Source organism: Cydia amplana, chromosome 7 (genome assembly GCF_948474715.1).
Source record: "Cydia amplana chromosome 7, ilCydAmpl1.1, whole genome shotgun sequence".
NCBI lineage: Eukaryota > Metazoa > Arthropoda > Insecta > Lepidoptera > Tortricidae > Cydia > Cydia amplana.
This window is the reverse complement of record NC_086075.1, coordinates 1,756,387-1,779,120: the sequence shown is the minus strand read 5'-3', so window position 1 is coordinate 1,779,120 and position 22,734 is coordinate 1,756,387. Positions and strand designations below refer to the sequence as shown.

Sequence of the window (22,734 nt, the reverse complement as noted above, 5' to 3'; positions counted from 1 at the left end):
ACGTTTTGGAAACTAAAAATCCCAATCAAAATGAGACAACGCAAACGCGTACGTCACCTCACGCTATCGAGCGAATGAAATTTACACTAGGGGTAGGTACTGGCATTGACATAGATATCTGGGGACTGTCTTTACGGGCAATAATAATGAGGCATGACAGGGGCCAGTACAGCGGTGTGAAATCGCTACAACGCGATTGGTTGATGAGTTCGTATCACGCGCGCGATTGGTTGACGAGTTCGCATTACGCGCGCTATTGGTGGCAACTAGTTGCGTTAGACTGCACGATTGGCTGGAATTCGTGAGTAACACCGCTGAACTAGTACCATTTTTAGTGCCCCATTAGCCCGTCCTTAGATATTATACGTCAATGGGTACTGGATGAAACTTAAACGAACAAGAATAAGGAATATCCTGAAAAACGTTCAAAGTGTGGTCATAATTTTTATCTTTGCTAACATTGATGACACACGGTGGCATCCGCTATACGTAGGTACCATTTCTGATAAAGTAATGACTATTCATGTACTTAGGTATACTGTAGTCCCTGATTCTATTAGTAGAACCATAAGTAGTTAATGTAAGTATTAAAATCATCAAAATCCAAAATATATGTCTACATTTAATAGGTACCTACATAATATGCCACCGTCAAAAAGGTTTTTAGTGAAAACGCGTTTTCCTTATAAGTAGTTCGTTTTCTTTAGCATTAGAAAAAGACTACGCGATCTTGACGTGTTTGAATTAAATGTAATTGAAAAACGCTTTTTAAAAATCAGTAACTATTACTTATGAAAGCAAAATAATGTAAACAATTGTATATATGATTCATAATTGTTACATATTTGCGGTGCATTATAATTGTTACTTATTTTTCAAAAGTTTTTTTTTTCAATAAAAATACACGTCAAGATTGCTTACCTATTTTCTAATGCTAAAAAAACTAACTACTTATATTTAAAACTAGTTTTCCGTGAGGCATCGGTGATAACTAGATTTAACTGAGATTTTTTAGTCAAAACTTCAAAGTTTTCACTAAGGCACTTTGCTATTTAAAATTTGTTTTAACTAAAAACGGGATTGTACGGGACATACAAATAATACATTATGTGTATAGGTACGAGGTACCTACGTTATACCTATATAGGTATAAGGTATACCTACATATAAATAAGGTAACCTTAGACCCAAGGTATATAAATAGGAGGAAATAAGAGAAACAAGTTAATTTTATAAATTTCTTATTTTAATACTGTACCAGTATTATTCTAATGATAATTAACAGTTAACATTTAAATACATTTCAGTTCAAAACTTACAAATAATGCATCTCAGGGCCACTTGCACCATCCCACTAACCCGGGGTTAAGCGGTTAAATTTTAACCTAGTGTCAAATTGTACCATGTAACCATGGTAACTCCAGGTTTAATCGGTTAACTCCGGGTTAGTAGAATGGTGCAAGTGGGTGGAATAGTTATTTTATGAAAAACTAGGGTTAACAATTATCTTGGAATTATAAAAGAAAAAGAAAAGCATTTTGTTAAGAGGATAGGGGACGACGCTTCTTCATACAAACGCAGTCCCGATTTTCCTCTCTGGATATACTCGTAATATTAATACATATAAGAGAAAGTAAGTTTACACAATTTATATGGACCATAGCTGTGCTCTCTCATTTGACGAACGGGTCGTTTGACTTGAAAGCGAAAAGAGCGAAAAACAAACACCAAATATTTTTAGGGTTCCGTACCGCAAAAGGAAAAAACGGAACCACAAGGGTTCACTCGTCTGTCTGTCTGTCCGACCTCCGAAACTACTGGGTCCATAATTTTGAAATAAATAAACACAAAGTACTTAGTTCTTTACCTATATATGACAGGAAACCTATTACTAATGTGCAGTCAAGCGTGAGTCGGACTTAACGTATGGAACCCTTGGAACGCGAGTCCAACTCGCACTTGGCTGGGTTTTTTTAAATCCTCCCAACTCTCATAATAATAAAAAATTCGACATACATCAAACTGTGATTGATATAGGTACATCAAATTGTGTCAAAATATTTTCAATAATTACAATATCCAGAGAGGAAAGTGGGTACTACGTTTGTAGGCGGTTTCGGGGCGGTCATCCAATTTCGTCTTATACAAAAGAAATTGGACACAACCTATACATTCTACACATAAGAAAAAAAAGGAAAACATAAATTATACGGTGTGTAAGTCGAATACGGGCAATAAATTAAACCAGATATAGAATTTATCCGTCTCATCATCACTTAAGAAGTTTTTTAAGTTAGGTAGGTACACTTAATTATGACCCCGTAATTATTATTTTATTATATTTATCGAGCAGTAATGTACTGGAAACATTAAGAAACATAAGATGACATGACATTACGAGATACGAGCTTTTTATAGTAGGTAACTACCAACAAGCGAAGCGTTGGCAGTTACTTTAAAAAGCTGGTATCCCGTAACTTGTGTGGTGTATTACATTGCGGGCCGAATTATTTTGTATGGTTAAAATTTTCATTGTATTTCTAAGCAAAATCTATCTCAATATAGTTACTTCTTAGGTCCTATGCTAACCACCGTTGAAATATTCGCCCGTAATGGATTTACACACTTAAGTACAGTCACTTGCAATAATATGTTACACAACGAAGGCCGCAAAAATATCTGACACGATCTTATTTGTAGAGCCATAAGAGCGTTTAAATAATAAGACAGGGTCGAGTGGAGGAAACGAGGGGAGGCCTTTGCCCAGCAGTGGGGGACACCAAATAGGCTAACAAAAAAAAGAGCGTGTCACATAAGTATCTTTGCGGCCAAAATTTTCCAGCTTAAATTTTTTCGTCAAAAGTAAATGTGTCCTAGAGGTTAAACCAATTCCAAAGCAGCTAAACTTTGATACTACATAATAGTTACTTTAAATTTTAATATCACTTTAACAAGTAGTTTTTGTATTTTCCCTAATAAACTAATAATATATAAGCTTTTGTTTCCCCATCATCATCTTCCTCGCGTTGTCCCGGCATTTTGCCACGGCTCATGGGAGCCTGGGGTCCGCTTGGCAACTAATCCCAGGAATTGGCGTGAGCACTAGTTTTTACGAAAGCGACTGCCATCTGACCTTCTAACCCAGAGGGGAAACTAGGCCTTATTGGGATTAGTCCGGTTTCCTCACGATGTTTTCCTTCACCGAAACCTTATTTTGTTTCCCCGTATAAACCCATATTAAATAACTTTAGATACGGTAAAACTGTATGCATAATTATTATTTTTAGTAATTATGGTGTAATCATAAAACAATGGCTACGCGGAATTACATTTACGGAACTTCCCGTTTTAATTATTTTGTACTGTTTAGGTACTATAATAAATTTAGACCGTACTTAGGTTCCCACCACGTAGGTAGCTACTTATATAAAAAACAACCTGGGAGACCGAACTATGCTCGGTAAACTTATGAAAACTCAAAAATGTGCGTTTTCCCAGAGACAAGACCTAGCTAGATCGATTTTTCGTCCCTATAGTTATATAAAAACAAAATATCTGAGAGACCGAGTTTTGCTTGGAAAACTTATAAAAACTCAAAAATGTGCGTTTTCCTAGAGATAAGACCTAGATCGATTTTTCGCCCTCGAAAACTCTTATACTTATAGCAAATTTCATCGAAATCGTTAGAGCCGTTTCCGAGATCCCCGAAACATACAAGAATTGCTCGTTTTAAGGTAAGTATAAGATAAAACACAAAGTGCTTTGGGCTTTGAAAGCGGGGTAATTATGAAAATCACTAATATTTACTAAAATTAGAAGCACTCCCTAAGCAAGTAAGCAAGATACGGTACCTAAGCGTTGCAGTATCGTAAGTGTTGCCAAAGTAGGCATATTAGCCATTTACAAAATTACCCCGTTATCGAAGTTATCCCAACGTACCTTACTATTTTCTTTAATATATAGCTGACTGCATTTTTTCTCTTTAAATTCCATGTGTTTACTTTCAGGATATTATTAAAAAAATGTTTTTTTAACCTTCATAATGTTTATTTTCAAGTTCAGAAGGAATAATTATACTAAACTCATAAAATACTTTGGTAAAATATAAAAAATATTCAATGTTCGTCATATTAGTTACATAACATTTATACAAAATTTTAGACAACAAGTAAAAAATTTTAAAAACACAACGGTGTATTCCTTAAAAAAATGCCTACTCTATAAAAGTCGGTTAAAATGTAACCCATGTCAACCTTTAAAAAAAACAACGAGTTGCACTCAGGGAGTGCCGGCAGAAGTGAAAACTCAATGACTAGTGCAAAATGCACTATGTATATTTGAGGGTAACGCCATCTAGCGTTAGCGTTAATTACTTGAAACCCCTAAGCTGTCACTGTTAGTACTCGTGTTATAATTAATACTGTTAGAGCGAAACTCACCAGATGACATTTAAATCAATAAAGAAAAACTCAATGACATTACATGTAACACTTTTTCGATCAGGTCACGTGTCCGTCTTACGGTCACGTGTCCGTCTTACGGTCACGTGATCGGCTTACGGTCACGTGATCTGTCTCGAGTTTAACATTTTTTTCCCACCTCAAAAAGTGCACAGCGCCGCTAAAGAAGTTTTCACTTCAAAAACAAATTTATTGACATAACATACAACATACGTACCCACCTACATACATAGACTTCTTAAATCAAATTTCTTCCCGTACTTCCAAATATAGACAGTATATGTATAAAAACTACTCTAATGAAAACAACTTTTTACATGTAAAAATCAAAATATTCCCGCGATTTGGAATAAACTTATAAAAACTGCTCTAATCAAAACAACTTTGTCATAGGTCACTCGATAATCGTATAAATATTTCAATAAGCTTGATAGTTAAAATTCGTTCTGATAAAAATTAACATAATAATGTTGTTAATTAAATGTTATCGTGGCCGATTTCCGTGTATTTAGATAACTTGATCGTCGTTTCAATTTGTAATATTTATCCTTTATGATTTTAAACAACTTATTATACTCATGGAGAAGAGGAACGCAAAAAAAAGGTTTAGTTACTAGACAGTACCTAAAGTAACTTCAAAATTAGTGGTCAAATATTTTTTGCGTTCTTCTTAATTTGTCCATCAGTGTATATAACAACTATATACAGGGTGCTTCCACAGGAGCAATAAATTAAACTGTAGGCTGTACTCCTCAAACCGACCCACATTTGTTCAGCAACTTTTGAAAATAACTCATGTTTTGATTTTTATTACACTTTAAAGTTTATTGTAAGACGTAATGTATTGCAAATTTTGTTATGTTTAAAGCGTGACAAGCAACGTCAAACCACCGTCAAACACACTGATGTCAGCGTACATTGAAGGCAATATTTATTTTGTATGAAAAAGTGGAAGTCAAAAGGATTCATAATTTTTAAAAGTTGCTGAACAAATGTTGGTCAGTTTGAGAAGTACAGCCTTTAGTTTAATTTATTGCTCCTGTTACAGGAAGCATCCTATATAATACCTACATAAACGTAGTTTTAGTGATTAAGTTCCATTGGGGTAACTTCGAAAGAGAGGTAATTTTGGAAATAGAAAATATATACTAAACTAGATGCAATTTTAATAAACATAAAAAAATTTAATAAAATGGATTGGAACCACCTGTCAAACAAAAACTTACTCTGTAATACCAGCGGGCGCGGCATGGTTCCATTTTTATCGCCTGTCACTATGCCCGTCACTTTCGCATTTACATACTTGTTAGAACGTGACAGGCATGGTGACAAGCGATAAAAATGCGACCGTGCTGCCGCCGCAGGTTCTGTACAACATATCAATAGAGGTCTAAAATTACAACATTTTTTTCTCAAATTACAACATTTTTTTACACACGGCGTAAATATTAATAGTGATCGGGAGGCCTAGCCAAGATGACGAGAAATTAAACGATCGCTGTCTTTAAAGTAAGTACTTATAGAAGAATGGTAGAGGGACAATAGCGTTCGGATTCATTTTCTGCAATCGATTGTCATTTTGGCTAGCCCCCCTGATCGCGTACACATACGTACATATCTATGCTAAATATTTCGTCGCTATTTACAAAGCATGTAACTCAAAAACATTATTATAATAACTATTTGAAATGGATATTGATCAAGAAATTGTCAATTGTCAAGTTGGTAAAACAAGATCTTACTTTAAAATATCCCTGTTGTTTGTATCCGGGTATCTTAAACTGGCTTTTATAATACAATATACTTTATGCTCCTTCATGACTACGCGGCAGTTGTGATGTGGTTGAGTGGCGTAGCCTCTGGGGCAGGCGGTGGTAAAACTGAAAAAAAAATACAGTGGTATATTTAACGCAACCATAACTTTGAAAATAATCCTACCTCGGATAACAGCTATTGAAAAACTAGTTCAAGTTCAATTCAAGTTTGACGGCCGGTCTGGGGCTTATTTCTCGAACGGTATTAGTCTAATATTATTAGTGTGTTGCCATGGTAACCCATTCGACTTGACAGTCGTGGACTAATAATATTAGTGTAATACCGTTCGAGAAATGGGCCCCTTTCCTAGTCGTTAGTGACCCTGCCTATGACGTGTATTCTAGTAATTTGTGTGACGAGTACGGATATTTGTTCCTGAATCATAGGTGTTTTCTATTTATTTAAGTATTTATAAATATTTATCTACCTATTATACATATCGCGTTGTCTCTGTGGAGCTTAGTAAATTTGTGTAATATTGTCGTATAATATTTATTTATTTATATGCCATCTATTTCAGTTTATAATTTTTGTTTAAACTTTCGAGAATGATTAATTTTAAGTAAAAAGGTTGCCAAAAACTTACCATAACTGTTGGCTTGATGCCTAGTGTATATCATATAGCTGATCCAGATGACAATAGCAGCCAACAGGAGAGACAGAGCCAGGTATCCGTAGACACCGTAATTTATTTGCCGACCATCGTCAGCTCTGCAAAAGACGAACATTAAAGTTAAACCTAACATTACAATAAAAATGTCGATTGTAAATAATAATTAATGAAATTCCTTTAGGTATTTTTTATCGTAGGTATGGCTTTTAAATCACTGGACATAATTATTAGAGGTAAATAAAGATGGAGAATAAGTCAAAATATTTACACTGGGCCAAAATATTAGGTGGTTTGTATGGCTATTATGACCATAAAAATGGCTAATGTGGCATACAAATTACAAGACAATGTCGGTACTGCCTTAAAAATGTCGAAAAGGTGCCATATAAATGTTTACAGCGCCTTACAAATGTCTGTTTAGTTGCATACAGCCATGCAAATGTCGATTTCTTAGCGTCCATATCACATGGTACACTAAATTCACTGTGTCTAAATATATTAACCCATTGTGATCGGGTAATGTTAACTTAGGTGTTTATAGAGAATTTAGAATGAGGTAAAGGGTTCCGTAGCCAAATGGCAAAAAACGGAACCCTTATAGATTCGTCATGTCTGTCTGTCTGTCTGTCTGTCCGTCTGTCTGTCCGTCCGTATGTCACAGCCACTTTTCTCCGAAACTATATGAACTATACTGTTGAAACTTGGTAAGTAGATGTATTCTGTGAACCGCATTAAGATTTTCACACAAAAATAGAAAAAAAACAATAAATTTTTGGGGTTCCCCATTCTTCGAACTGAAACTCAAAAATTTTTTTTTCATCAAACCCATACGTGTGGGGTATCTATGGATAGGTCTTCAAAAATGATATTGAGGTTTCTAATATCATTTTTTTTCTAAACTGAATAGTTTGCGTGAGAGACACTTCCAAAGTGGTAAAATGTGTGTCCCCCCCCTGTAACTTCTAAAATAAGAGAATGATAAAACTAAAAAAAATATATGATGTACATTACCATGTAAACTTCCACCGAAAATTGGTTTGAACGAGATCTAGTAAGTAGTTTTTTTTTATACGTCATAAATCGCCTAAATACGGAACCCTTCATGGGCGAGTCCGACTCGCACTTGGCCGCTTTTTTAATCCTTACACAGAATTTAAGTAAGCAACGATCTATAATATCTGCGAGTAAATAATTTTTCCTCGTTAGTTCGTACCGCTACTTATTATAACTAAAAGTCGCTATTGTAATCTCCTAAATTCACCTATGCTTATCTTGTTTTAGGGAATTCGAAAGCACTTTAAATGTTGCTGTTGAACATGCATAAGTTACTTATCGCTTAATCTAGTACTTAACTACTTACCCAAGCTTGTCAGCAGATGTTACTTTATTTTCTTCCGTAGTAGTTGAAACAGATTCCGTTGCTGTAGTCGGCTTACTTTCTTCCGTTATTATTTTCTTACGTATTATAGTGTCTTTATCTGGAGTGATTGCTTCTTCTTTTATTGTAGTCGATGGAGTCACGAACGATTCTTCTGTAGTTGGTTCTGCAAGTGTGGTAGATTTGTCAACTACGGATAACGTTCGGGGTTCTTCCGAAGATACAGTGGTTGAGAAAGTAGTTGATACATCACTATGTGTTTTAATTCCTGTTTTAGATGCGACATCAATAGGTATAGTTGAATCCGTTGTCGATAATGTGTCTCCTGACGTCGTCGAAGTTGTAACCTCCTCTGTTGAACCGGAAGAGGTGGGTCCATCCGTTGGTGTAGTTGAAACGCCATCTACTTTCACGGGAGAGAAGCCCGAGCTCATAGTGGCAGTTCCGGATTCTTCCGGCATCCCAATAGTAGCGGTCGGCGTTCCTGTTGCTGATGTTGTCGGTCCGTCTGTAAAAGTACTTGATCCTACGTCTGTAACAGTTTTACCGCGTCTTGTCGTTGATATCATGATTCCTAGAGTATAAGGAGTATCTTCTTCTGTCGTAGCTGTTGTAGCAGATTCTGTCGTTGATGTTTCACTCGTTGTTGTCGTGCCCCCTAGTGTTTTAGAAGTATCTTCTTCTATCGTAGCTGTTGTAGCAGATTCTGTCGTTGATATTTCACTCGTTTTTATCATGCTCCCTAGTGTTTTAGAAGTATCTTCTTCTGTCGTAGCTGTTATAGCAGATTCTGTCGTTGATGTTTCACTCGTTGTTGTCGTGCCCCCTAGTGTTTTAGAAGTATCTTCTTCTGTCGTAGCTGTTGTAGCAGATTCTGCCGTTGATGTTACACTCGTTGTTATCGTGCTCCGTACTCTTTTAGAAGTATCTGCTTCTGCCGTAGCTGTTGTAGCAGATTCTGTCGTTGACGTTTCACTCGTTGTTGTCGTGTTCCCTAGTGTTTTAGAAGTATCTTCTTCTGTCGTATCTGTTGTACCAGATACTTTCGTTGATGTGCTACTCGTAGTTATTGTGTTCCTTAGTGTAGCAGTAGAAGTTTCTTCTGTCGTAAATGTTGTATTTGGTTCTGGCGTTGTTGTGTCACTCGCTATTATCATACTCCCTGGTGTTTTAGAAGTATCTTCTTCTATTGTAGTTTTTGTACCGGGTTCTGTCGTTGATAAGTCACTCGTCGTGACTGTGTTCTCGATTGTGCCAGTAGTAGCTTCTTTGGCTGTTGTACCGGATACTTTCGTAGATATGCCACTCGTCGTTTTTACAGTAGTAGTTTCTTCAACTGTTGTATAATGTTCGGTCGTTGTTGTGGGTTCGCTTCCCTTTCCCGAATCGCTTTTGGTTTTCTTCGTCACGCTTTTTTCGGTAGTGGTGGTGTACGCCGCAAGTTCTCCCGGAGTCACATATCTGTAACAAATTTATGAATAACATTTTCGTATGAATGTATATTTAAAGTGGACTGTACTTAATGTGAAACAGTTTTTTAAGTTTTTTGTATGAAGTTAAAGATCATAAAACTTATTATCTTATATATTTTTTTGTTACTGATGTTAATATTTAACATGAGGACACGAATGTGTTAATTTTATTATAACCGTGACATCTATTTCCTTCTGAGCTTTTCCTGTTATTGAAATGAAACCAATCTATAATGACTAAGGATACCGAGGTTAGTAACTAGTAGGTAATAAGTTAGGTATCCTGGAATCATAATAATAACTGGATCAAGACATAGTTTTATGGAAATTAGGATGTCAACAGCTGAATGTCAACTGTCTATCAAGTCAATTACGCTGCTGGCTATATACGGAACAGACATAAGCACACCAAGTTCCCATCTTATTTCTCTTCTTTACCTTCCTTCTTGTTTAGGTTCCGTACCCAAAGGGTAAAAACGGTACCCTATTACTAAGACTTCACTGTCTGTCCGTCTGTCTTACGGCCGTCTGTATCTGGTGAACCGTGATAGCTAGGCAGTTGAAACTTTTACAGATTATGTATTTCTGTTGCCGCTATAACAGCAAATACTAAAAACAGAATAATATAAATATTTCAATGGGGCTCCCATACTACAAACGTGATTTTTATGCCGTTTTTTTGCGTAATGGTACGGAACCCTTCGTGCGCGAGTCCGACTCGCACTTGGCCGGTTTTTTTTAATTATTTATTTTTGTGTCTCACTGCCAGGCAAAGGCAAGTCCTATTTTTCACTACTTGGCGTTATGGTGGCTAGCTTTCGAGGGGACCTAGCTTATGACAATCGTTTGCAGTGAACGAGACGAAACGCTAACGTGCGATAGAGACAGATAAGATTTCGATTCTCTGCGAACGATTGTCACCTTGGCTAATCCCCTAAATCACCATTTTTTTTGTCTCCCTATGTCCCTGTTCTGTGCAATCCATCCGGTGGTCCGTCTTTGTAAATAGGTTAGAAAACTTACCCAGCAGCTCTGCAAACTGCGTTTACATCCATGTTTATTACCCTGAAAAAAAAAGGATATGTGTAAAATATTTGTCTAAGAAATTTTAAGAATGTCACTAAAAACCTACCACACACACACACTGCAGTACTACGACTATGGTCCACAGTAAAGTTCAATACGTTTAAAACAGTAAGTGTACAGTCAAGTGTAAAAATATGGGTGCACTCATCATTGCCTACTGCATGTAATGTCTTACGGGGGAACTCGGACTGCCCTGAACTGGTTGCACAGCTCGTACGCCTGTTCGTTCCATCTATGGCTAAGGCCCAATTTAATTTTCGACCACGTAGTCGTCACCTATTAGCTGTGCCTAAAACACGCACTACGTCCCATGGCAAATCACCACTTGTCCGCGCCCTACAATATATTAACGCGCTCCTCGCATCAGCACCGGAATGTGATGTATTTGCAAGTAGTTGGATGGATCTGTGTAAAGAATGTATGAAGTTCTGTGAGGCGATGGATAAGCGTGAATCTTCTGTCTTTTATTAGTTTTGATTTCTGACATTTTGTTCTGTTTTTCCTTTCTAGACTGTATCATGTACCTTGTTTGTATAATACTGTCTATTATAAATTTCATAGCGTATTAGTCCGCTGTAATGCTGTGTAAATTTTATGAATTAATAAAAAAAAAAAAAAATCATACTCAAAAGTATGTCCCATAGCCATTATGTCAGCGAATTAAGAACTATGGGACATATTTTTGAGTTAGTTATATCCCACCAAAAACATTTTCATGTAAAATGTTGCCAAGACGAAACCATAAGGCTGCACTGTCAAAAAGTTCAGATCAGATCTCTTGTAGAGCCAAGCTTCTAACTCTACAAGCCCTAACTTGATAAGCTCTACACCTAAGTCAAAATATGCCTTGGCCGTTTCGCTATCGTCACATGCATAAGGTGATAATTTATTATATTCATTATTTTTAGGGTTCCGTACCCAAAGGGTAAAAACGGGACCCTATTACTAAGACTCCGCTGTCCGTCCGTCCGTCCGTCCGTCTGTCACCAGGCTGTATCTCACGAACCGTGATAGCTAGATAGTTGAAATTTTCACAGATGATGTATTTCTGTTGCCGCTATAACAACAAATACTAAAAACAGAATAAAATAAAGATTTAAGTGGGGCTCCCATACAACAAACGTGATTTTTGACCGAAGTTAAGCAACGTCGGGCGGGGTCAATACTTGGATGGGTGACCGTTTTTTTGCTTGTTTTGCTCTATTTTTTGTTGATGGTGCGGAACCCTCCGTGCGCGAGTCCGACTCGCACTTGGCCGGTTTTTTTATTATACAACAGTTCTTGTAGTAACGTTATTGGCATAGTAAAGGCATAGTATAGTGAATGCCTTAAGGCATCAAGTCCGTCATTTGTACAATTTTTTATCATGCAATATATAGTACGTAGATTGAAAGCTAGATAATGGTTAATTTGCTTACCCGACTTTCACCATTGTCATCGTAACGTTGAAAACTTTGTCATCTTTTGGTTCAGGGGCTGCGTGGACCTGCAAAATAATTAAAAACTATATAAAAAAAATTAAAATATTATAACTATAAGTTCATTCTTGGGATTAGTTGCCAAGCGGACCCCAGGCTCCCATGAGCCGTGGCAAAATGCCGGGCCAACGCGAGGAAGGTGATGAAGTGACTGTTCAATATGTACCTATTAAACCATCTTTAGTCAAGAAAGTCCATTTCTAGGGTTGCGTACCTCAAAAGGAAAAAACAGAACCCTTATACACTTGGTCCCTTATAGGATCACTCGTGCGTCTGTTTCTCTGTCTGTCTGACCATTCTAGGTTCTAAGTTTTGAAAAAAATACACAATATCTTTTTTTTATAGATGACAGGAAAATCTATTAGGAATGTACAGTCAAGCGTGAGTCGGACATAATGTACCCCTTAAACCCTTGGAACGCGAGTCCGACTCGCACTTGGCCAGTTTTTTTTATTGCGGCATATTGTTGATAAGTTTTACACACGTTTTCGTGTGTGTATCAAAGGTAAAGGAGAATATTTTGAAGATTATTCGTTTTGTTTTAGTATCAAGTATTTTTTATTGTCATGCTTTCCGGTCAGCCAGGGGACAATATATTAGCACAGTTTGTTAGAGGCAGGGATCGGATACCGGTATTTTTTGTATGGGAACGGAAACGGCATTTTTTCGTTCTTTGCTAATTACTTCATTTCTAATTGAGCAATCTAATAATACGAAGTCGTACCTAATACCACAACTGTGTCCTACATTTCGAGTATAAAATAATTCGAAAAATATGGTTATTTCTAAGTTTTTGCAAAAAACCGGTTCCGATCCCCGGTTAGAGGACTATTTTACCAAATTCTACTAACATGCTTATTAGATGCCCCATTATTTAAAGGATTTATAACTTAACTACCAACAAAAATTGAACTTGCACTTGTGGACTATACTTGAAGTACTGCTGGGGCCCGTTTCTCAAAAGCTTGTAACTTGTAATACAAGCGGATGTCACTTTTTGACAGATTTTGTTAGAAGGGACTTCCACTTGTATTACAAGTTACAAGCTTTTGAGAAACGGGCCCGGACTATACGGGTGGTTTTACGGGAACCAAAATTTGTAATCCTCTCTTCATTTTTCACTGACTATCAGGAATAGTTATTTGTACAACAAGAGATCAAAGTTTGATATTTCTTCGAGTGCTTATTTTGAGTCCCGTGCAAGCGAAAGATTCTATAATAGATTCACGAGCGTAGCGAGTGAATCTAATTTAGAATCTTGAGCGTAGTAAGGGACTCAAAAGCGCACGAGATGTAAATAACTTTGATCTCGTGTAGTACACAACATTTTTCACCTCAGCAGTGAGAACATATTAGAGAACCCGAAAAATGTATTCCTTCTTCATCACTTACCTCTATTCACTCATGTTTTCTTAAGATATACCAACAATTAAATTTTCACCTCAGCAGCTCGAACCCTTGGTACTTTGCTACTTAAAAACAGTGAGCAAAATCGCATTTTGCTCATTTTGTCTCACTGAGTGAGCAAAATGCGATTTTGCTCACTGTTTTTAAGTAGCAAAGTACCCTTGTTCGAGCTGCTGAGGTGAAAAATATTTTATAAATATATGAGTCATATTATAAATATAATTATGAGTATCAGTGAATGCACTTATCAATTCATTGTATGTATGGTCAAGGCCAACTAAAAATGATACTAAAGTAAAGGGATTTGTCAGTAGGAAAATTTAGCCAACATACAAACGCACTAAGGGATTTTATATGTCCTGAACCTATGCCCTGATGCCCTGGACCTTCTTCAGAAAGTTTTAGGAATATTAACTTCAAGTGTATTTATAGCAACAACTCACAGTAAACAGTGTATTTTCCTGTAAATATATAGGTACATACATACAGCATAAATACATTTGTTCAATGGTTTTCAGGGTGGATCCACATTTTTGTACTGCTATTCTGGCCCGTCAGCCGAAACGAGGAACGAGGAACGAGGATACAGGAACGAGGTAACCAAACCATACTACCTATAAAACGGGTTTGACCCAAATAGGTTAAGTTATTAGCATAAAAATGAGCGTACCTCGCCATCAAACACCACAGTTTGGCGAGTTTTATGTAATTTATAAAATGTATGTTAGTTTATCATGAATAAAAGATTAAAAAAAAATAGTAGCATAGTTTGTTAGAAGAAATGTTATACTACATTCTACACATATGATAAGAATGTCTGTTTGGTTATTTTAATACAATAAAACCAGGGTTTAAAGAGTGACCCATACGACCGCATGGCAACGAGTGAGAAGAAAAAGTTGATTCACCCTTGAGCATAACTTTTTCTAGCATCCGGCGGACTTGGTAACGTGATACCACAAATTTGAAGGCAAAGCTTTTATCTTAGGGGTTTTTAATTAAAAAGTCTAGTAAATTTACTACAGTATCAAGAAGTCGACATCGATATTTATAAACACTAGCTTTCGCTCTTGTCTTGGTCTGTGTTGAATTTGTTAAAACATTCCACTTCATTTTCACTTCTAGGGCTTTTCATAAATTAAGTACGTCATTTCAAATGGGGGGGGGGGTCTGGACATCAGATGATGGTAGCATAACGTAGGAGGAAACGGGGTCATTCGAAGCATGATTTTTGGATGATTTTAGGGGGAAGGGTCAAAAATCGTCAAAAGTAGATGACGTAATTTATGAACAGGTCTTTAGTTGTTAACATTCAAATAAAAGTGTTGATCCTGAAATACTGTACAAGGTATATTAGAGAAAAATTGTCTAAATTAACAAGAATTCATTTCGAATTTGTATGTTTTCACTAATTATAGTGCATAAGGCTAATAGGTGTTTAATTATTCCAATGTTCAATTTCTAGATACATCAGTGTTAAAACCACTAACCAAAACCACAAAAAAACTGGGTATCTAAAGCAAAATCAATATAATAATATAATATCCACATGTGTGAGTTGGTCAAAAATCGTGGGTTCAACCCTTAGTAGGTATAGAGTAGAAATAATCGTTCTCTAAAAAAATTAAATAATGACTTAAAATTCGGTCTAGATCCTTTTATATCATACACAGACAACAGGCTAAAATAAATAGATAAATATCAGGGGACATCTTACACAGATCACTCTAGCCCCAAACTAAACAAAGCTTGTATCACTACATAGTACAAAACAAAGTCGCTTCCCGCTGTCTGTCTGTCCCTATGTATGCTTAGATCTTTAAAACTACGCCACGGATTTTGATGTGTTTTTTTAATAAGTAGATAGAGTGATTCAAGAGGTAGGTTTATGTATAATTTGTTAACCCGTGCGAAGCCGCCAGGTTGCTAGTTATAAATAAATAACAAATAAATACTCGCATTTGTCGCTCCAAAATAAAGCACTGTAAACACAACCGCCCACATCTTCTTAATCCCAATGTTTTTTCGCCCGCGAACTTGAAACTAAAACAACCTGTTTTACGAGCGGCTGAAATTCAAATGGTCAAACACGATCGACTGTAACCTTTGCTGTGGCTACCGTTTACTAAAACGGCCAGTGTCAAGGAAAACCTACGCGGTTTCCTGTTAGAGATAAAATTCGGTTTAAAATTAAATAAGGGAACTAAAGGATGACTCACCGATTTTGATATGTTCGTCAATATTTTGCTTTTTTTCTATTAAACTATACATTAAATGTCTGAAAAATGAATCCCTCATGCCCGATTTATCAGAAAATGACAGCACACTCGACGTATTAGGTAAATAGAAGCTGGTATGATTATTTTTTCTGAAGCGCGGCGGCGTTCATTTCTGACTGCCCCCCCCCCTGCCTACCTGTGGGGTGTGGGGGGGTGGCGGATGGCTACCGGGCTTAATTAGCTTAGTTTTACCTATATTACATCTGTGCCAAGTGAATTCATCCGATACCAAAATTTGCACCTCCCATACATTGGGTGACACTAATTCCCGTAGTACGAGCCGAGGCGTCCGACACGTCATATTCTATGACGGCTGATCGGTGATCACGTGGTGCTTTCCATAGAAAACGAAGCACCGGAAACACCCGGCCCGGACATGGCCCGGTCTAACGTGTTAACCGTTCGTATGGTGGTCAAAATCGTGGGTTCAAACCTCGGTCGTGCCGTGTACTTAGAGCAGAAAAATCGTTCCTATTATGTATATTCTAGTCTGTAGTGTTCCCGCCATGGGTGACTTTCTACATTCCTTTTCTTTCTATTCTACACACATGCAACTCCATTAACTTGGGAGTATAGCTAAATACCTACATTAAAAGAAACTAAATGGCAGTTCATAGTTTAATTAGTTTTTATTTTTGTAGATTGTAATTAATAGCATTGTTTGTTATAAGTTATAACTGGGACATTATATTTTAATTAACTATGACATATCAATGACATTTTGAATATCGATCGTCCGAGATAGTACTTGCGTTTAGTAGCAAATGTATAAACTCATACTAAACACTAACCAATACGTAAACAGATCCTAAGGCCAGCGTACGCGCTTGTAGTGGGCCTTATCAGATAAAAATAAATTATTGATAATCTCCAAAATTTAGTTAATTAGAATACCGGTTTCTTTCAAAATGTTACTTAATTTAAGCACAGGAATGCACCTTTGAAATTAACGGTCTTTAAAAAACCACCGTGTACTGTGTAGTGGAGTGGTGTCTATGTAAAAATGTGTGCTGTACCTACATCATTTATGTAATTTTATTAAGAAATTCCATCGTCTTATTTAAAACTAGCGACCCGCCCCGGCTTTGCACGGGTTAACAAATTATACATAAACCTTCCTCTTTAATCACTCTGTCTCTATCTATTAAAATAGCTTCAAAATCCGTTGCGTAGTTTTAAAGATCTAAGCATACGTAGGGACAGACAGACAGCGAAGCGACTTTGTTTTATACTATGTACTCTATGTAGTGATACTACACGTGCTCGAGGAGTATGTCTTATTCTTTTTTTCCTGTTGCATTTAAATCCAGAATCTATTCGGTTACCTAATTTAATACCTATATGCAATTATGCACTCAGTAGAAGGAACTTTAAAACCTAATTAACACAATAAACAACATTTATTGCATCTGGGGAAAACAACACGGAAAACATTTTGAAGAACATTTCAATTAATATAAGTATGTACATGTACCTACTTGATTAAGAGCAATTATATTTATTTCAAAAACAAAATGTAAGTAAGCATGTCAAACAATTACACTTAAAAATCTAAACTATAGTTAGTTTTTTTAGCTTTAGAAATAAGGTAAACAATCTTGACGTGTCTTTTTATTGAAAAACACGTTTTAAAAATAAATAATGGCAAATATGTAACAATTATGAATCTAGTATCATTTATATTCTTCCGCTTCCATAAGTAATAAGTTACTGATTTTTAAAAAGCGTTTTTCATTTAAGGGCATTTTCACTTAACTGTGCACTTTTAACGGCCGGTTAGCATTCGTTACAAAATGAATGTAACGGTTAGACGTTACTGAAACACAACTTAAGTCGCACTTTAAGGTGCACAGTTAAGTGAAAATGCTCTTAAAAGACGTGTTAAGATCGCTTACCTTCTTTCTAATGCTAAAAAAAAAACGAACTATAAGTAGCCCACCCTGAATGGTGCCCGACTCAAAGTCCACCATATGATAGATATCTATAGATCCGCTGTGATCGTCAGTTAGTATCGGGACCGATGTCGCCGCAGCGATCGTGATTTTTGATCAGAAAATAGAGACACGCGCCTAGCTGTCAAACCACTTCTCCTTATATTCATATTTCTGTGAAGTCCGCACATTAATGCCTGCAGCATACCCCCACAAAACTACCAAGGAGACCTGTTGGACCAAGAAAGGTAAAACGCCCCAACTTAATTACCCAGGTCGAGAAAAAGCTGTAAAGAAAAGTGGAAAATATGGGGTACGGACTGTACCTATGACCCAGCACGGGACTCATCGTTAGGTATTTGAAATTTTTATGGATTAATTTGTATCATTGGGAAGCTGTGGTGGCCGAGTGGATATCACGTCCGTCTTTCAATCCGGAGGTCGCGGGTTCAAATTCTGGCTCGTACCAATGAGTTTTTCGGAACTTATGTACGAAATATCATTTGATATTTACCACTAGGTTTACTTTTCGGTGAAGGAAAACATCGTGAGAAAACCTGCATACATCTGCATACATTGATTGGCCTATCATCATGCCGATAGGTTTGATGACAAGTACACGTTTGAGTTGACCTATTAATCTCAAAATCAAAATTCTTACAAGATTTAAGCCGGAATTGAAACATATTAAACTAATCAAGATAAATAAAGTCCCGTTAAAACGTTAACAAGCAAAAAAGGTCAGTTTCCGGTGTTCGATAAAACTCAAATATTAAGGAGGTTAATTATTCTTAATCAATCAATATATCCCTAATGAAGTCTAATACCGATTAAAGTGCAACACAATTTTTCTTGCCTTGCACGCTAGATTAGACCCACTTCCCATTATTTGTTCAAGCTGAAACATATGTAGTTGTAGGCCAGTAAGTTTCTTTTTTCCGGAATTAATTCCCAGCAAGCTAGAAATCATGTTAATACCTTAATTTGGTTTTAAATTAGTGTAATCCGAGTTTTCTCCATTCCAGGAGTTGTGGAATTCGCATTATACGATCGGATTATACGCATTTAGGACCAAATTAAGGTATTCAAATGATTACCAGCTTGCTGGGAATTAATCCTCATCCTCCTCAAAAAAAGCGTTAATAATATTAAGCGTTAATATTGCATTGTCATTGTCGCCCAATAGGGTGACAATGACAATGCAATATTATGGCACCATAGAGCTGATCTGAAGATGGAATATAGGATATAATATTATGATGGCATAATTCCGTGGTTTGTTATTAAAATACTGTTTGGGTTTGTTATCTGTGAGACACGTTACCCAAATGCTTGAATGTGGAGATCTGCCAGCCTATTATGGATAGCTTTATCCATCTTTATCCACGTGATAAAATAACTGTCACTGTTTAACACCGTGGGAAAGAAAGTGACGGACACCGTTTTATCACGCTGTCACGTAGACAAGAACGACCATCATATCCGTACAGGATGTTAACTGTAATATTTAGAATAAGTTACATTTCTGTATCATATTTAATATGTAGCTAAGATGTACCAGCCCTAGTAGCACGGTAGCATTTTTATCGTTTATCACCATGCCTGTCATGTTCTAACAAGTATGTAAGTGCGAAAGTGACGGGCATAGTGATAGTCGATAAAAATGGAACCGTGCTGAGCCCGCAGATGTACGTACTTAAGTAACTTAAGTATTAAATGCGGGGAGAGTGAGAACGCAACCTAATATTCGGTCTCGATCGCACCTCGTTGTCTCGCTCGTTGTTCGCGTCTAGATTTATAATAATGGCCGACTGGATGTAAAATAGTTATTTGTACAACAAGAGATCAAAGTTTGATATTTCTTCGAGTGCTTATTTTGAGTCCCGTGCAAGCGAAAGATTCTATACTAGATTCACGAGCGTAGCGAGTGAATCTAATTTAGAATCTTGAGCGTAGTAAGGGACTCAAAAGCGCACGAGATGTAAATAACTTTGATCTCGTGTAGTTCACAAAACTTTTCACCTCAGCAGTGAGAACATATTAGAGAACCCGAAAAATGTATTCCTTCTTCATCACTTACCTATTCACTCATGTTTTCTTAAGATATACCAACAATTAAGTTTTCACCTCATCAGCTCGAACAAGGGTACTTTGCTACTTAAAAACAGTGAGTAAAATCGAATTTTGCTCACTGAGTGAGCAAAATCGCATTTTGCTCCTTTTGTCTCACTCAGTGAGCAAAATGCGATTTTGCTCACTGTTTTTAAGTAGCAAAGTACCCTTGTTCGAGCTGCTGAGGTGAAAAATAAATTAAATAATAAAGTGCTTGTTAATTAATCGGAGTATCTTTTATCAAATATCATATTATCATAATTGTCTCTATGAGTAGGTATTCGTTGCCTGTAGAAAGAAAAATACAGTCAGCGATAAAAGCTTTTCTCAAAAATAAAATTGTAACATACTTACTTAAACTTTTTTTAATTCACATTGTATTTAAATTAGGTGTAACTCTCAAAAGCAATCTATGAAAATCAAATGTGACCCTACTCAGAATGATAATGAGTAGGTAATACTAGTAATACTTTTCTGAATACCTATTTAGTTAAAATAAATTCGAGTTTTTCCTAACAACGAAACCGGTAATACCAAATAAGTTAGTCCGTTAAAATATAATTACATATAGGAAAATTCGCTGGTATTTGTTTCTCGTATCAGTAACCAACGTGTATTTTAATTGGCTCGATATTGGTTAATTCATATTGTATTTAATTCATATATTATACCAATATTATTCCAAACCCTGATAAAACACAGTTGAGGAAGCATGAAGTGAAGCACCCACCTTTCATGCGATGCGTGCAGGACCTGGCCGCGTAGCCAACATGCCAATCGCTTACGCTCCGTAGCGATCGAAACGCAACTGTCACTGTCGCACTAATATGGAAGAGTGATAGAGAGACACAAAGCGATTCGATGGCGAAGCGCAAGCGATCGTCACCTTGGCTAGGTCGCCTGTCCCCTGCTCACATTGCGTCCAATTCTTCCTTACCATATCTGAAAACCCCAACACGAGTTTGTTAATTATTTTAGCTCAGGCGAAGGAGTGTTTCTAGACAAATACTTTACCTTAATGTCATCCGTAAACAACAATAAAGCTAATCACTACGTACATTGTATAAAACAAAGTCGCTTCCCGCTGTCTGTCTGTCCCTATGCATGCTTAGATCTTTAAAACTACGCAACGGATTTTGATGCGGTTTTTTCTAGTAGATAGAGTGATTCAAGAGAAAGGTTTATGTATAATCGGGCGGGTCGCTAGTATATTTATAAAATGAATATGAATATGAGTTCGCTGGAAAGCAGTTTACTTACGTCAGCACAATTTGTAAGTAGGTACCGAAACACTGAATTAGAAGCGTATGTACATAATGCATTTAAGAAGAATAATTGCAGATACACTAATTGAGACCCATTTAAGACAATTTCGTGCTTCGAATTTAACAGGTAAACGAGATGGCGCTGTAATACATTTTGCGATAACTCTGATTGTCAAAAGTTGTCGTTTGAGAATTCAGTGACCACAAAACATATGCAGTAGAACAGACGTTCAGAAAGAGAAGAGTCGTGGAATGTATTGGGCCCCATACATATTCCACGACTCTATACGTGACTTATAAGCTTACCACAGATACCGTCTGTCCGTATGTTCGCGATAAACTAAAAAACTACTGAATTGATTTTGATGCGGTTTTCACCTATCGATAGAGTGATTCTTGGGGAAGGTTTAGGTATACATCTGACATTATACAATTTATTAAGGTTTTGTGTAACCCGTGCGAAGTCGGTGCGGGTCGCTCTCTTCCGTGTGGTATTTCCCCTAGTTATCAATTAAGGGGCCCACTGATTACCAGTCCGCCGGACGATATCGGCCTGTCAGTTGTTCGAAACTGTCAACTTTTTGTTCTAATTGACAGGCCGATATCGTCCGGCGGACTGTTAATCAGTGCCCCCTTTAATTTCAAATAAATGAAGGTCAATGCCAAATATTTATCATCATTTCTACCAATTACGTCATTGTATGAATCAGAAACAATTGTATGTCATTCTGTATGATAAATAAACTACAATATTAACAGACTAAGCGCAGTATATATTTAACTATACCACAAACAGGAAGGAAGTCCCCTTATAGTACGTTGTTCGTGATGACCAACAACGCCATCTATGACAGACTTACGGCATTATTAGTTTATTTTATTCGGACACGGCCAGGCGTGGCTCACTCCGCGAATTCGTCGGTTTGCTACAGGCATAGAGAAATAAGTAAGACAAGAGTGCTCACTCCATACATCAGTTCAGACTATTAATTTCAGTGTCTACATCTAGCATCGAGTAGCGGAACTATCAGTACTGCTACTTGACAATAGATGTAGCACCGACCGGAAAGTCTTATCTCAACAGCATAAGATTTTCCGGTTGGTGCTACATCTATTGTCAAGTAGCAGTACTGATAGTTCCGCTACTCGATGCTAGATGCTAATAGTCTTTTTGGTACTAAAAGTGATGTATAGAGTGAGCAGTCTATGTATTTTTTCTCTATGCTACAGGTAAAGTGTAGTGCAGTGTAGTCTAAAAGTAAAGTGGCGCTGTCGCCACCTAGCGGTCATATCTGTCCTGATCGTAACAGACGCGTTTTGTTAGAGAGTGAGTCTTCTGTACCTAGTACTGTAATTTATTCTGTGACACGGCGTAAGCTTAATCAAAGTCAAGGTGCCTACAATGTACAATTATGCTCGTTGATCGTAAATATTTGTA

The 22,734-nt window shown here is 36.8% G+C and overlaps 1 protein-coding gene and 1 long non-coding RNA gene across 2 annotated transcripts; both read right to left on the bottom strand.

The window, feature by feature from the left end:
• Positions 1-6,248: 6,248 nt before the first annotated feature.
• Positions 6,249-9,423, bottom strand: LOC134649726 (mucin-2-like). Its single transcript, XM_063504557.1, has 3 exons — positions 8,249-9,423; positions 6,862-6,986; positions 6,249-6,340 (listed from the first exon to the last, which is right to left on the bottom strand). The coding sequence occupies exons 1-3, from the start codon at positions 9,421-9,423 to the stop codon at positions 6,282-6,284; spliced, it is 1,359 nt and encodes a 452-aa protein (XP_063360627.1). The 3' UTR covers positions 6,249-6,281.
• A 180-nt stretch (positions 9,424-9,603) lies between these two features.
• Positions 9,604-12,310, bottom strand: LOC134649414 (uncharacterized). The gene is made up of 3 exons (XR_010096958.1): positions 12,243-12,310; positions 10,762-10,803; positions 9,604-9,727 (listed from the first exon to the last, which is right to left on the bottom strand). It is a non-coding gene; the product is annotated as an uncharacterized LOC134649414 (long non-coding RNA).
• Positions 12,311-22,734: the final 10,424 nt, after the last annotated feature.